General features: G+C 47.0%; 1 protein-coding gene across 2 annotated transcripts in view; it reads left to right on the top strand.

Moving 5' to 3' along the window:
• The window catches only part of Amotl1 (angiomotin like 1), a 71,373-nt gene that overhangs the window by 30,074 nt on the left and 25,617 nt on the right, over nucleotides 1-15,682 (top strand). For both annotated transcript variants that reach the window (XM_038322616.1, XM_038322615.1), the window contains exons 4-6: nucleotides 8,384-8,675; nucleotides 10,533-10,677; nucleotides 11,445-11,534. In XM_038322616.1, coding sequence (XP_038178544.1) covers nucleotides 8,384-8,675; nucleotides 10,533-10,677; nucleotides 11,445-11,534 — 527 coding nt within the window. The remainder of the gene's footprint in view (nucleotides 1-8,383; nucleotides 8,676-10,532; nucleotides 10,678-11,444; nucleotides 11,535-15,682) is intronic.

The raw sequence follows: 15,682 nt of genomic DNA, 5'->3' as shown, positions 1-15,682 counted from the left end.
TTATTGACTCTCACCAGACTCCTCTCCCTTCCCAGATATCCTGGGGACAATGGGAGCAAACTTAACTTTGCTGGGAGCTTCAGGCTGGGAACTTCCAGGAGTGTCTAACTTTTTGGTATGAAACGATGTCAGCTCCAAAATTACACTCAGGAACTACACAGCCAAGTTATAGAGAAAAGTGTACCGTCCATACCACTACGTGTACTATGGTACTACGCCTGTATTGCAGCGCCTGCAATACAGGACCGTTCGTGAGCTGGGCAAGGGCCTGGAGATTTAAACACAAAAAGACACACAGACAGAGCCACGGGTTATCCTTGATGCCAGAATGCCCCTTTATTGTGTCCAGGGGCAGCTTATATAGGGATCCTTAACTGACAGCCATGCCCCAGCCAAACCCACCAGAAACCACTCCCCTGCCATCAGGAACTCCTGAGGGTCTCGTGCTCAGAGCAGCTGCAAGCATAACACGTTGTTTACCAGAAATTCAGGATATGAGGGTTCACAGGTTCCAACAGAAAAGAAAGAAAGAAGAAAGGAAAGTGAAGTCTCTTGTGAATAAGCTTGACTTTGTGTTGGTCTGCCCACCGGACCCAGGTTGGGCAAACAGGGCAGCAGTGTCTGCAGCTTGCTCCCAGTGAGGGGAGGTCTGTGGTGGGATGGTGGGATGTGGTCAGCCCTGGCTTTAGACTACTGTCTGTTTTACCAAGACCCACCTTTGGAAGAGGCGAGCAGCTGTTGGTGACGGGACTCTGAAAGCCTTTCTCCCCGCCTGCTGAGCCAGGACACGTCTCTGCCCTTCATCGTGGCTCAGCCATGTCATTCAACAGAGGGGCTTTGCTTTCTAGCTTCCCAGAAACAAAGGAAAGACTGCCGCCAGTTTGCTGGTCTTCTGGTCTGGGAATGTGTTGACTTAGTTTTTAGTAGATAAGCGGTAAAGTAGGGGATAGAGAGGTTTGGCCCAAGCCTTCTGACAGCTCTGAGAAGCCAGGAGCCGTGGCCTTCTTTGCAGAGGGCTGGCTTCTTGCTTCTTGTCAGAAACATGGCATCATCCTCTCCTTCCTCCTCGTTCAGTTCAGTGAACGGGCGGTGAGTGTCCGTGCTGACTGGGGGAAGCTGTCGTTTGACCAAAGATGCACTGAGCGTGTCTTCCCTAGACATGTCCTGGGGTGTGTGCGTAGTGGGGGGGTGGGTAAGGTAACGTACAGGGTCATTGTGCTGGCTAGTTTTATGTCAACTTGACACAAGCTAAACCCATTGGAGAGGAGGAAACCTCCATTAGAAAAATGCCTCCATAAGATCGGGCTGCAGGCAAGCCTGTAGCACATTCTCTTAATTGGTGATTGATGGGGGAGGGCCCAGTCCATTTTGGGTGGTGCCACCCCTAAGCTGGTGGTCCTGGGTTCTGTAAGAAAGCAGACTGAGCAAGCCATGGGGAGCAAGGCAGTAAGCAGCACCCCTCCATGGCCTCTGCGTCAGCTCCTGCCTCCAGGTTCCTGCCCTCACTGCTTTTGATGATCTGTTACATGGAGCTGTGAGTGAAATAAACCCTTTCCTCCCCAAGTTGCTTTTGGTCATGGTGTTCCAACAGAACAGCAGTAGCCGTAACTAAGACATCCTCTGGGAACATGGCAAATGGCATTCCATGGGGGAGAGGGAGGCAAGTGGGAAGCACGCTCAGAACCACGGGTGACAAATGAACAACTGTAATGGTGTAAGCAGAGGACAGTTTAGCAGGAGCATGTACAGAGGTACCTGGAAATAGCAGGTCTGCCTATGGGCCAGTGCCATCTCTGCCAAGAGATAGATCATAGGAAGGTGGGCAGTCTCAGAAGTAACTGGATAGGGAGTGGGTTTTGGGCCGTGTATTTCTGAAGTGGTGAATTTGGGATTTGTAGTTTATACAGTCATGAAAATAAGCCAATGCCTGGCATCCAAGGTAAATCAGACGGATCCTTGGTTCCTCAGAGAAAATGAGGCCTTGCAGCTTCATTTAGGTTCGACTGTGTAGGTCAAACTTCCTGTCAGAGGTCTCAGGCACCTCAGGGGTGCACACCTGTAATTCTAGCACTTAGGAGGTGGGGGCAGGAAGGTCAGTAATTTAGCCCAAGTCATTCTTGGCTACATGGCAAGTTTGAGGTTAGCCATGGTTAGTTACATCAGACCCTTTCTTTAAAAGAAAAAAAAAAGAATTCAGTAATGTCTACAGCATTTAGGCTGAATTCTGGCTGGATATGCCAAGCGTATGCCTCTTGTGTCCTGAGAAGTAGCTCTGCGGTGTGGGTCAAGTTCAGGCTACTTTCCCAGGAAACCTGACACAGCCCCAGCTGGAAGGCATAAAAGGGGTAACTTCTTTAAACAGAGGGCTGTGGTACCCACCCACATAGCAGGGATTCTGAGTTTAGTAAAGACTCAAAGCTTCATTTCATCACTGATGAGACCTATGGCTGTCCGCAGGAGCAGAGGCCACAGGTGGGGACTTTGGCTCCTTCACTTTTCACAGCCTCAGCTTCCTCTCTTTCTTGAGTTTTGAGAGCGTCTTGTCCTGTTGCCCAGCTTGGCCTTGAACTCCTAGGCTCAAGCAATCCTGCCCCAATCAGCTGGTTACGTGGCTGTGATCAGGTGTGTACGTCATGCCCCGCTAGAGACAATTTTCCCTACAACTGAGTTGCTTCTTTACATAAACATAATGTTTATTGTAGAAATGGTATGTGTGTTTCCTGCAGTTTTTCTCCCAAAGAGAAAATATTGGTCTTCTCCATTTTCCTGTCAAACACAGCCTGTTTCCTGTTAAACACTCTGTTCACCATGTTGCTTAATCAAAAAGTTTAGAGAAAACACTGCAAGCTGCAAGGCTCTTTAAAAGTGGGAATTGTTTTTGTGTTTTTTTTTTATTATTTTATCCCATTGTTTCTTTTTCTTAATTGCTAAAATAACGATGCTAATTATTTTGTTTATAGTTTCTATTTTTTATGTAATCGACGTGTATTGCTTAGGGAATAATTTATCATTGTTTTCACCTCTCCCTGGCCAGATAACAGAAAAGGAAATGGAGGAAAGGAAGGGCTTATTTTTGGCTCCTGGTTTAGGAAGGACTGCAGTTCATCACGGTGGGGGAGGCGTGTTTCCAGAGTGTGTGGGTGGTCACAGCGTGTATGCAGTCAGGAAGCAGAGAGAGATGACCACAGGTGCGTAGCGGGCTTCTTTATCCCTTTTACCAGTCAGGGCCCCTAGTCTGTGCATAGCGCTGCCTACATTCAGGTGGGTCTCTCCTCACTTAAACTCCCCTGGGAACATCCCCACAGACACCTGCAAAGGTGTGTCTCCTAGGTGACTCCAAATCCAGCTGGGTTGACAATGAAGATGAACTTTAATATGAATTTTTATAAATCTAGCTATATTTATCCAATGAAAAAGAATAGCAAAAAATAAAATAAAGAGCCATAGTTCCACTAATTGGAGATAATCACTTTTATTGTCTATTGGATTATGTAGTAGGATTCTGTCTCATAACAAACAAAACCCAACAAGAGTCCCAAGAGTACTCTTGGAAAAATTTTTAAAGTGTTGCATAAAAGCTTGGACAGACTTATTAATAGATACATTCAAAACTTGTTTCAGTTTTATTTCTGTTAACTGTTTATGTTGGAAATTATGTATTTGAATGTTTACACTTTCTCTTTTGTGTCTCATCTGTCTACCCACTAATTTTTACTTTCCATTGTATTTCACAAAGTGTTGGTCAGACAGACAGTTTTCTGTAACGGCTGACCTGTCGATACACCTCGAGTTTCATGCACAGAATGTGGCATGCACGTCCCATTCTGCCCACCCATGCTCTGGTGCCAGCATTCTCTGATACCACTGAGTTCTGGAATTGGTTTCCAAGGGAGACTGCTTTGTGTATGTGCAGTTTGGCCCTGTAGAAGTAATGGGCAAGGCCAGTGACATGGCTTGACAGGGAAAGACACCAGACACCAAGCCTACTGACCCGAACTTGATCCCAAGGATCCACTTGGTGGAAGGTCAGAGCTATATCTTCACATTATCCTCTGAATTCTGAACATGTGCTCTGATGGAATACACATACATGCAATCACACTACACATACATACATACACATGCACAGCACATTCAAACACATGTAGAACACATATGCATATATACACACATGTACATACATAGGCATGTACACATACTAAAAATGCATATGGACATGTATGTAATGTAAGACTTTTCAGCATCACCTTTCATAATAGACTTTTTATTTTAAACCTCTATTAATTTGAATTTATACTAGTTTATAACATACTGGCTTATCTAAAACTTTACCCATCTGATTTCTCCTCATGGTTAAAATGTACTATGTTTAATTGAACTAATCTATTTTGAGAAACTAGGATCTTTAATTTGGAGGCTGGTTGTCTCTTCAGTTGGAAGTCTTCATATATTCTGCTTTGGAAAATTATTTTTTAACACCCTTCTATTTTTTAAACTGTGTGTGTGTGTGTGTGTGTGTGTATGTGTGTGTGTGTACACGCACACATGTGTTTGCCACATGTGGTGGTTGCCCACCTCAGAGACTAGAAGACGGTGCCAGATCCCCTGGAACTGGAGTTACATGCAATTGTGAGCCACCCAGTGTGGGTGCTGGGGACCAAACTCTGGTCCTCTGTAAGAACAGAATATGCTCTTAACCACTTTGAACCACCTTGCCATCCCCCTTTTTACAAAAAAAATAAATAATACAGATGAAATTTATTTAGAAATCTATTTGTTCATTCACTTAAAACATTTAAAAGACATTTTTGTGCTAAGGGCATGACCCAGTAAAATGCCTGCTATACAACTCAAAATGTTGAATTTAGATCCCTAGAACATGGCATGATATCACCTCCCACCTGGGAGGACAGAGACAGGAGGATTCTTGAAGCAGCTAGCCCAGCTGAATCGATGGATTTCAGGTTCAGTGAGAGACCCTGTCTCAAGAAATGAAGACAGAGAGTGGCTCAGGAGTGACACCTGATCTTGACCTCTGGCCTACACACAGAACTGTGCCCAAATCTATGTGCACACATCCACACACACAAACATGTACACAGTACTTAGATCTATCAAAGTCCAGGTATCTAAAATATTATCTTTCAGCAAATAATTAGTATAAAAACCCTTGAGATGTTTTCCTTCTTACTCAGGTCTACATTCTGATGCCTTTACCCAGAGCTCTTGTAAGTGCTCGGAGACCCCTTTCTATTTTGGACAAGCGGAGTGAGACCTGAGCTAGGTTACGTGTCCTGATGCGTCCCGGCAGTGCCCTAGAGCTGCTCTGGCTTTTTCACCTCCATTCCGTGGTGCTGACAGAGGGGCCCTGGCGTGGTGGCGTGTGTGCCTTGGGAAGTGTTTTTAAGTTTTGTCAGAATGTCAGTGCCATGGTTCCCCTGTAATCCTGGGAGCTTTAATTCGCATACCAACAAAACAGAATAATGGCGCACCTGGTGTGGGAACAGTGGATGCTCAGGTTGGGGAGAAACATTAAATCAGTGCTATTCATGACACAGCTCTTTGCTGGCAGAATGTATAAGCTTGTCTAATATGCTTCTGAAGACTGTTCCATGTTGAGAGGAACATGTTACTAACAACCTGTTTCTCTGGACCGAGTAACACTATTATTTCGGTTTTGTGACCTCCCCACACAGGAGAAGGCAGAGTCCCAGTACTACATGGGGATCTTCATGATCCCAGAGTCTAAGTAGCTGTGATTGGCAGGGGTTAGCCCCTTCATCACATAGGGTTGAAGGGTTGTCTCTTCTTTGAAAAGCAACCAAGCAGATAGGAACCAACTTGGTCTCAGAGTTGGGGATTAAATCAATGAACCGAAATGAGTGCATGTTAAGTCACTATGAGTTATAAGATTCTATCCTTGGAAAGGTTGCACACCGATGATTAGGTAGAAGAAAGGTCATAGGCATGAAATAATGAGTGATACTAAAGTATAAATTTGCAAGAATAAGTAGCATAAGCCTGGCCATAACAGGTCGTCAAGGGGTGGAGGGAGATTAGGGCAGCAGTGGACGTGCAGTAGTCCAGGCTATCCTGAAACTCACCATATGGCTGTAGGGGAATGTGGTACAATAGTGGTGTTGGGATATCCTGACTTATCGGGAAGTCAGGAATACTTAGAGCTGCTATGGGACAGTTCTGGAGGCTGGAGCTGCAATGGGACAGCTCAGCTCTGGAGGAAAGGTGTCCTGACTATCGGGAAGCCAGGCTACCTGAAGCTGGGGTATGGCGGGGGATGGTCTCCCCGCAGGATACAGGGATCCTGCTCTTCTCTTGGAGAGCAGCTCCAGCTGAGCTCTGCTCTGTTCCCTTATAGGAACTTCCTAGAAGAGCTATCAGGCCCAAGATATTTCTTCTGCTAAGGGGAAGCCCCCTGAAGAAATATAGCAATCTCCTCCAGCAGTGAAAAGTTGTTACTTTTTCTCTGCTGGCCTTGCTCGGCTCCCCTTAAGGAGCTTCCTAGCAAGGTTATTCTGTTCTGTTCTGCCTTGCTGAGGCCTAGGGGGCCTCAGCAAACTTTTTCAGCTCAGTCCCCTAAGGGACATCCCAGCCAGGTTCTTCTGCTCTGTACCTGCAAATGAAGGTCATCACCCAAGAATCTTTTGAGAAAGAGATTTATTTGGGAAGGAGAAATCCAGGAGAGTGTCTGCCTATGCCAGGGAGGGATTAATGGCAGTTCTTATCTGAAGGGGTGGAGAGGCTTTTATAGGGCCTCTTAGAAGAGTTTTCCCAGGGAGAACAGGGGATTGGTTAGTTTTTTCCCTGCTCAGGGATTGGTCAGTTTAGCTGGTCAGAGGCAGAGATGGCTCTGACTTTATAGCCAAACTGTTTCTTTCACTGGTCCTTTTTAGCTTTTTGACTCTAATCTTAGGACAGGGCATATTTCTTTCACTGGCTCTGATTCTAGGGACAAAGTGTGTTTCTTTGACACTAATTTCAGAGCCAGGGCACATGTCTTTAGTCCTGGGTTCAGGGATAAAGATGTTTCTTTCCTGGCTCAGGTCTCAAATACAAGGTGTGTTTCCTTCTCTACTGTAGGTTCAGAGTCAGGGTGCTCAGTGATTGGTCGGTTTCCTGCTCCAGTTGTCCCTTTTACCCTACACAGGCTTTCCTGAAACTTGTGGTCATCTCCCTGCCTCTGCCTCCCAAGTGCTGGGCTTATGGGCCTGTGCCAGTGTACACACTGTCCTGCTGTCAGTCAAGTCTCGCCACCTCCCCTCCAGTTCCCAGACCTGGAAGTAGAGATTAACGTAAAGGTTAAATTCCTGTCTCCGGAGAAGAGAGGCAGTGGGATGGGAGAACCAGATGAGAATTATGTTCCGCGTGTTCCCATGAGGACTTATGTTCCGCGTGTTCCCATGAGGTTGCTGTGTGAGGCTCATGACGCAGGGTAGCAGAATAGGGAAGGCAGAATTTGGGGGAGATGGAAACAGGAAGTGGAAATTCGTTATTTCACATTGAAGCCAAACAGCAGGAGCTCAGCCTTTAAAGAACACTATTGGGTGCTTTTGGTCATCAGGCTAGATTTGAAGTCTGGATGTTTAGACCTCAGAACAGAGTCATCGGAGCACAGATCTTTGCCTACACCGCCCCATTCTATTAATTAGTACCACTTCCCATTTCTTGCTAAACCCCAAATCAAGAGGTAATATTTTTATCTTCTTCCCTTCTTATCTCTTCATCCTTCATAGACACAGAACTTCTCTCCTGGGCCTTACCTAGATCTCCTTTCCAGGGCTTTGCCCTGTGACTGAGTTCTCGGCGCACCACTCCTAGCAAGGTAGCCCCCACTAGCCCCTGATGGACAGGCCTGCCGTCCAGGCTAGCACTGCTGTCCACTGGCGGTGCGTTGCATGGGTTGCGTCCTTCTACTTGGTGATGCTGGCTGCGGCTGGTTTCTGCCGTAGGTCTTGTGCGCTGGCCAGTTCTAGCTGAAGCCCAAGTTTCTCCCATCTTGCTCTTCCATCCGAGCCCCTGCCCCCTCTTGGCTGCCTTACAGTCTTCAGCCCACATTCTGCCTGTGAGACTCTCTCCCTGACCTCTTACATAGAAGTAGCTTCTCCAGAGTTCTGTTCTTTAGAGGCTACACTCAGCTTTGTCTAATTCTAGCAGGGCTTGCCCGTCGGCTTGTCCACTGTTTGCCCAGTAGCCAAGGCTGGTGTGTAGAATACGATAAATGCCTGAACTTACTGCTGAGTTGAGTGTGGGGAAGCGCACAGGCGAGCCCGGCCAAAGGAAGCACCATCGATGCCCGTGCTGGTGACCTTCCTTCCTCTCCCATACTAACTCTGGAGTCTGACGGCTGGTCCTCTCTTTCCCACAGCCGGCCATGCCAGCTTCCCTTTCCATCCACGGTGCAGCAGCACAGCCCCATGTCCTCTCAGACTTCCTCCGTCAGTGGACCGCTGCACTCCGTCTCCCTGCCTCTTCCTCTGCCCATGAGCCTGGCTGCTGCTCCACAGCCTCCACCCGCCTCCCCCAGCCAGCAGCTTGGACCAGATGCCTTTGCAATCGTGGAGCGAGCCCAGCAGATGGTGGAGATCCTCACAGAGGAGAACCGCGTGCTTCACCAGGAGCTTCAGGGCTGCTATGACAATGCCGACAAGCTTCACAAGGTACGTGACGTGATGTGCTGAGTTGATTTGATGGACCGTGGGAAGGAGAGAGGGAAATGATGGGCTATTATTATCAGGACAACATGGGATGCTTGGGTTTCATTCTGAGCACAAGGAAGTTCATAGAGATCTTATGATGCTGAGGGCCTGTCTTGGCACTTCCTGTTTTGAATGCAGCCATACTGTGAACACGGTTTAGGACACACCAGCCACTCATGGTAGCTCTGGAAGAAGCAGAAAGGCATTGTTCATGAGTGGGACAAAGGAAAGAGCCAACTCCAGTAGAAGGAGGCCTAAGGGAGAGTCCCATGGTACCAAAGGACCTGATCTCTCAGCTCCACCCTCCTTAGAGGACATGTCTATTCCATGGAGGGACTGAAAACTTCCTCTGGCCTTCTGGTGACAGAGGTGATCGATGGCACAGTGCTTTGCTACCCATGGTTAAGGTTCAGCTGTCGCCTGCCTTTCCACGTGGTCTCTTTCAGTCCCCTGCCCCCACTTTTTTGTATCACTCCAGTCGTCTAGCCTCTGTAGCTGGCTTACAGAGTAGTGGGTTCCACCCTGACATTTCCACACACAGTGCCTTGACATGCGAGTTTGCGTACAGCCCTTTACCCCGTCACACAGTCCTGTCTCCCTGCTCTGCGTCCCTTTCTTCCTTCACACAGCCCCTTCAAGTTTCATGCTCTATACACCTAGATTTAAACAGAACAAAACTAGAATCAGTTGTGAGAGAAAAGCATCCTGTGGTTCTGAGTATGGCCTGCTTCACTCACGCCATTTCTCTGCAAATGCCATACCGTCATCTTTCTTTATAGCTGAGAAAGCTTCCCTGTGTGTTCAGCCCACTTTCTTTCCCCATCTGCCTGTTGGATGGGCACCTAGGCTGGGCCCATGGTCTCATCTCGTCTGCTCTGCTACACAGCGCTGCTAGGAGTTGTTGGTTTCCCCTTGGAAACGCTACTATGCTAGGCTCCCGTTGTGACAGTGACATACTTGTTGGATCTGTCTTCACAGTAGTTAAAGGCTCCGTGGTTAGCTTTCTTGACCTGGTAAGATAGGAACAAATAAAGTTGCACCTACAGCTGCAGTCCCATCCCCCATCACGCCTTCGCTTGGAGAGGTTTCCCACGGCACATCTGCTTACAGTTAGCTTCAAGGCCAGTTGTTCTCCACAGCACTGCTTCGCAGGCAACACAGCACAGAGGCAGGGGCAGGGTCTCCAGAACAAACAATGTGCTGAGTCTGCAGGTCTGGGTTTCGGTCAGAATGCTCGTTTTCCACCACTTTAACACCTTCCTTATGTGGAATTGGAACTTCACTAATCATTATAAATGATACTACAAAAATAAGCTATTTAGGGGGCTGGAGGTGTGACTCAGTGGTTCAGAGTGCCTGCTGTTCTTGCAGAGGACCTGAGTTCCCAGTACTCTTATTGTGTGGTTCACATTTGCCTGGAACACCACCTTCAGGGGATCCAACACCATCTTCTGGACTCCTTGGACACACACACACACACACACACACACACACTAATTAATAATAACAACAACAACAACAATAACCAAATAAATTAAATCTTTTAAAAGGGATGTTTTGGGTATGTTTAGATTCACCTCTGACCCTTGTCAGTACCAAGAGACTTCACTGGGTGAGGTTAGACTGTGGCCAGACTTGACAGCCTGGATAGGATCACTGTAGCTCTTACAGGGCAGAACGAGGAGCGAAATGGAGTAGATATGAAACCTGAGGTACAGAAAGGCGTCCACGGTGCAGCCTCATACGCAGGGTGCTGAGCAGCCAGCATCACACGGGCCCTGTCACAAATGCTACTTTAATGCTAAGTCTGTCTTGCAGTTTGAAAAAGAGCTGCAGAGGATCTCAGAAGCCTACGAGAGCCTGGTCAAGTCCACCAGCAAGCGTGAGTCTCTCGACAAGGCAATGCGAAACAAGCTGGAAGGCGAGATCCGGAGACTTCACGACTTCAACAGAGATCTCCGAGGTGCAACCTGGTCTCCTAATGCTGCCAATGCTGGGTGTTTTCCATGGCTACTCTCCACCTTATTTTTAATCTTGTTATGTGTGCTCAAGCGTGTGTGTGTGTGTGTGTGTGTGTGTGTGTGTGTGTGTGGCTCTATGGCTCTGTGTCTGTGTGTGTCTGTGTGTTTACTTCAGAGGAGAGTTGATTTTCTCTACCTTGCTGAGGCACGGCCACTCTTGCTGTTTCTGCCGCACTTCATGCTCCAGGCTAACTGGCTGATGAGCTTGTAGGTGATTCTCCTGACTCCACAAGAGGACTGAGGCTAGAGAGCCAAACACTGCATCTAGATTTTTTGTGGGTCTGGGAATTAACTCAGGTAGTCTGGGCTTCATTGTTAGCCTGTTTACCTGCCAAGCTATCTGGCTAGCCTCACCCTGCTTTTTCTCCCCACTGGAGAGTGGGGGTCTTGCTGACCAGGGAGCTGGCTGGCCATCAAGCCCTAGGGATCTTCTGTCTCCACTTCCCAGAGCTGGATGACAGATGCCTGCTGCCAGATGCAGCTTTCACATGAATAAAATCTCCAGTCCTTAATGATGTGCAGAATAGACTCTGCTGACTGAGCTCATTCCCAGTCCCACAAGGTTTTTCTCACGAGAGCTTGGAGAATACCCCCGGACTGCTCAGTCTGGGCCCCTGCCTGATCATCTCCCTCCTCATCTGCAACTTTTAGTACTGACCGTGTTTCTTTGTGGTGTGATGACTTAGGCTCATCTCTGCTTTGTTTGTAGATCGACTGGAGACAGCCAACAGGCAGCTGTCCAGCAGGGACTATGATGGGCACGAAGACAAAGCCGCAGAGGGCCAGTACATGTCCCAGAGTGAGTCTGTGTGTCTAAAGGTTTTATCTTTAAAATACAGGAGACTGAGGCAAGGGTGATAGTAGTAGCTTCTAGGCTGTGCTCTGGGAGTTCAGGGGTTCAGCCAGGCTGCTGTCTTCCTGCACACCCTCCATGTGAATCACTGTGCTTCCCTTACTTACACTTGGCGTTGCAGAAGCCTTTGAGTCCATTTAATTTAGGAGCAGGGCCAGTGTCTTTGTGATCCTTCAGATTTATTGGGAACATATTTTATTAATTTTTCCAGAGGCAAATGATAGCATCAAGCGGGTTTGGAAAAATCATCAGCCAAGGTTTGAATTTTTGCAAACTCATTGCATGAGCCAGAAATGTAAAACTCCAACTGTCATATTTTAAAAAGCTGTTTAGATAATTGTATTCTGGTATATGTCATAATTCTTAGCAACATCATGACTAAGTGCTCACAGCTTAAATAAAGACAATCCAAAACAACAAAAATTAGCATATTCAAGGAGTAGTCATGCATGCTCTCATAATAGTATCCTGATGTATGGGTTTGTCAGAGCCCTAAATCCTGAAGACAGAGAAATTTGCTGAACTTTGTGATTTTTGGTAGTTTGGCCTGACTTCCTTTCTAGCTCCCAAGCTGACTCTTGACTGGATCAGTTTCAAGCCCCCGCCCCCCTTTATTTAAATTCCACCTTTGGCCAGGGCTCACTGATGCTAGCCAGGCTTTTCCTGACATTCCTTTGCAGTCCTGCAGGAGCTGATTACTGTGGGCTCTAGGGTTACAGAAAAAGCGGTGACCCTTTGACCCTTTAGCTCCTGTTTGAAGAGTGTGTCGTTCATATCGATGCCGTGTATTTGCCGTCTCATCTGGGCTTATGGAGGGGAGCTGTGCTCACTGGTTTATGTCACCTTTACACAAGACAGCATCACTGGTGAGGTAGGAGCCTCAACTGAGAAGAGGCTTTCATAAGATCGGTAGACAAACTGTAGGGAATTTTCTTAAGTAGTGGTTAATGTGGAAGGGTCTGGCTCATTGTATGTGGTGCCATCCCTGGGCTGGTGGTCCTGGGTGCTATAAGAAAGCAGGCTAAGCAAGCCAGAGGGAGCAAGCCAGTGAGCAGCACCACTCCCTGGTCTCTGCATCAGCTCCTGCCTCCAGGTTCCTGCCATGTTTAAGTTCCTTCCCTGACTTCCTTCAGTGATGAACTACAATGTGGAAGTGTGAGCCAAATAAACCTTTCCTCCCAACCCAACTTGCTTTTGGTCATGGTGTTTCATCTCAGCAACAGAAGCTCTAACTAAGACAGAAGTCAGGTCCTCTGTGTCATTTGCACAGACAGTGTTGACACCTCCTTTTGGATAACTGTGTGCCTTGACAGAGGGAGACGTGCCGGCTGTGCTCAGGGTGGAAGTCTATCACGTAGTTCACGAGGCTGGTGCTGACGGAATGGTTGGGTTTGGTGTTGGCAAGCTCACATTCCTGAAGACTTTCACCTCTGCCTCAAAGCTAAAGCATCAGCAGTCAGGCATCAGGCCCTTCTGAATTTATAGGGGTGATTTATTCAGGTGCAAATATGCTTTGCTGGCTTTCAAAGGCATAGACAAAGAGGCCACAGCCAGTTTTCAACTGCTTAGAGGTATTCCAAGGTTGGTGTGTTAGGCAATTAAGTCTAGGCAAAGCAATTCAGACAGGTTTCTTAACTAGTGTACCCACCCGGAACCTTCACAGCAACCCCCTCTTCCCACCCAGAACCTTCACAGCACCTCCCCTCTACCCACCGGAACCTTCACAACACACTCCCCCTCTACACACCCAGAACCTTCACAGCACCCCCTCTTCCCACCCGGAACCTTCACAGTACCCCTTCTACATACCTGGAACCTTCACAGAACACCTCCCATTGCTTCAGTATTATCAGGATTCCAAATGGTCCACTCTCTGGTCTGGATAAGGGGTGGACCTGGGATATTATTCCATATTTACATAGGGCTTTTTCCTTAGTGAACCCTGAAGACCTTTGGAATACTGAGAAATGTAGGCAGTTTTCATTGGACCATGATTAGCTCTGTTCTGCCAACTGCTTCCCAAATGATCACTCAGAGACTTAATATTAATTATAAATGCCTGGCCGATAGCTTAGATTTGTTTTTAGCCAGTTCATATAACTTAAATTAACCCATTTCTCATCTACCCCTTGTCACATGGTGGTACCTTCTTTTAACGGGGTACACTCATCTTGCTTCTCTCTGTGTGTCTGCTGGTGACTCCTTAGACTCCACCCTTCTTCCTTCCAGCATTCGCTCGGTCCCGAAAATCCTGCCTAGCTATCAGCCAATCAACTTTTTATTAACAATGATAGCAACACATCTTTACAATGTACAGAAGAATTATTCCACAGCAGAGGAAATTAGCGCATCCCCCAGTTACAGTGCAGATACTCCCTAGTGTTTATACTTGCAAGCAAGCATTCGTAGTACTGCAAAGTACCATATCTGTATGGGGACTTGAATGAGATGTCCCCTAGTCTCAGGAATTTGAGTTCCTGGTCCCCAGCTAATGGTGCTCTTTGGGGGACTGAGGAGGCGTGTAGCCTTCTTGGAGGAAGTACGTCACTAGAAGCAGGTTTGAGAGTTAAGACTTTCACCATTTTGAATCAGCTTTCTCAGCTTCCTACTATTAGTTGAGACGAGAGTTCTCAGTTGCTCCTGCTGCTGTGCCAACCTCCTCCTGCCACAGTTGCTGCCATGATGGAACCATACTAAACTCCTCTCTAAGTTGCCTTGCTCCGGGGTCTTACCATAGCAATAGCACGGTCACTGACTCAGCATGTCACTGGGGTGAAAATCATCTCCATCTCACCTGGCTGTGAGCCTCCAAGCTACGATAACAACCGTCTGTCAAAATATGTGCACAGGTGCAATGGTGGCATAGATGTGGGAGCAACCAATCCCTCTTAACCATTAGATTTAAAGCCCACCCCACAAGATGTAATCCATACCTGACACTGTCAGTGACCAAGGACACGTGGTTAGACAGGTAACAGACCCCAGGCGAGAGCATGATACATTATTCTGCTAAAAGAACAATGTAAAATGGCTCCCAATGGCCTATTGTACCCATAAATCAGTGCGTCACTCAACCCTCATCCTTACAGTAGGTGGTGACTGATTATGATGTTCGTTATCTTAGAGATTTTTCCAGTAACTGCACCTAACACCTTCTAAGTTTTATGTCAGATTTTTACTTGCTTTTAGTTTTATGCCATATTAGACATAAATCTAGTACTATTCAACAGTGTATTCTTAAAAAATGAGTGATTCCTGTTTATTTGTAGTGTTTGAAGGCCAGTTACATAGGCAGTGTAGATAACAAACTAGGGGGGACTAACCTTGGCCAGGAAGAACAGGCACTTTTAATATATGGACACTTTAATGTCTTCTACTGAGACAGAAGCCAGAGATGGAGACTGAAACCAGAGAAGCAAATGATACATTTGTAGGGGTTGGGGGCCAACTGGTTAATGGCAGCATGGAATAGATAAGACCATAGCAACCAGATAGGTTATGTATTAGTTACTTTTCTCATTGATGTGGCCAAATACCTGACAAGAAATAATTTATAGGAAGAGGGGTTTATTTCTGCTCCAGGCTTGAGGGGATAAAGTTCATTATGGCCAGTAAGGCATGGTGGCAAGAATATGAAGTGGCTGGTTGCATCGAGGAAGCCGTCAGGAAACAGGGAGAGGACAGGAAGTAGGTATAACCCTCAAGGCCCACCCTTGAGTGACTTACTTCCTCTAGCAAGGTCCCATCTCCTGAAGGTTCTACAATGTCCCCAAACAGCACAACCAAGTGTCCCAGTGTTCAATTCCTGTTCAAATTATAATGAATGGTCACCCTTACTAATGAGATGCAGGAAGTATAAGTTTGGGTCAGATCATGAGGTAAAGTTGAGCTGTAGATTCTTCCTCTTCCATTTGTAGCATCGTGAGCAGCTGTAATGAAAGGTGCGTAGCTGTGCAGAAGGCTGGATGGGAGGTGCGCCCCACCAGGCTTTCATTCAGCATGTAGCTACAGAATTACAGGCATGGATACATCTCTGTCTACTTATTCATATGCTCTGTTGCATGATGTTCTCCCAGAAACCCCGTAGTAGAACA

This window comes from Arvicola amphibius, chromosome 3 (assembly GCF_903992535.2).
Source record: "Arvicola amphibius chromosome 3, mArvAmp1.2, whole genome shotgun sequence".
NCBI classification, from domain to species: domain Eukaryota; kingdom Metazoa; phylum Chordata; class Mammalia; order Rodentia; family Cricetidae; genus Arvicola; species Arvicola amphibius.
Note: the sequence above shows the minus strand (reverse complement) of the source record. Positions and strands in the feature narration are given on the sequence as shown.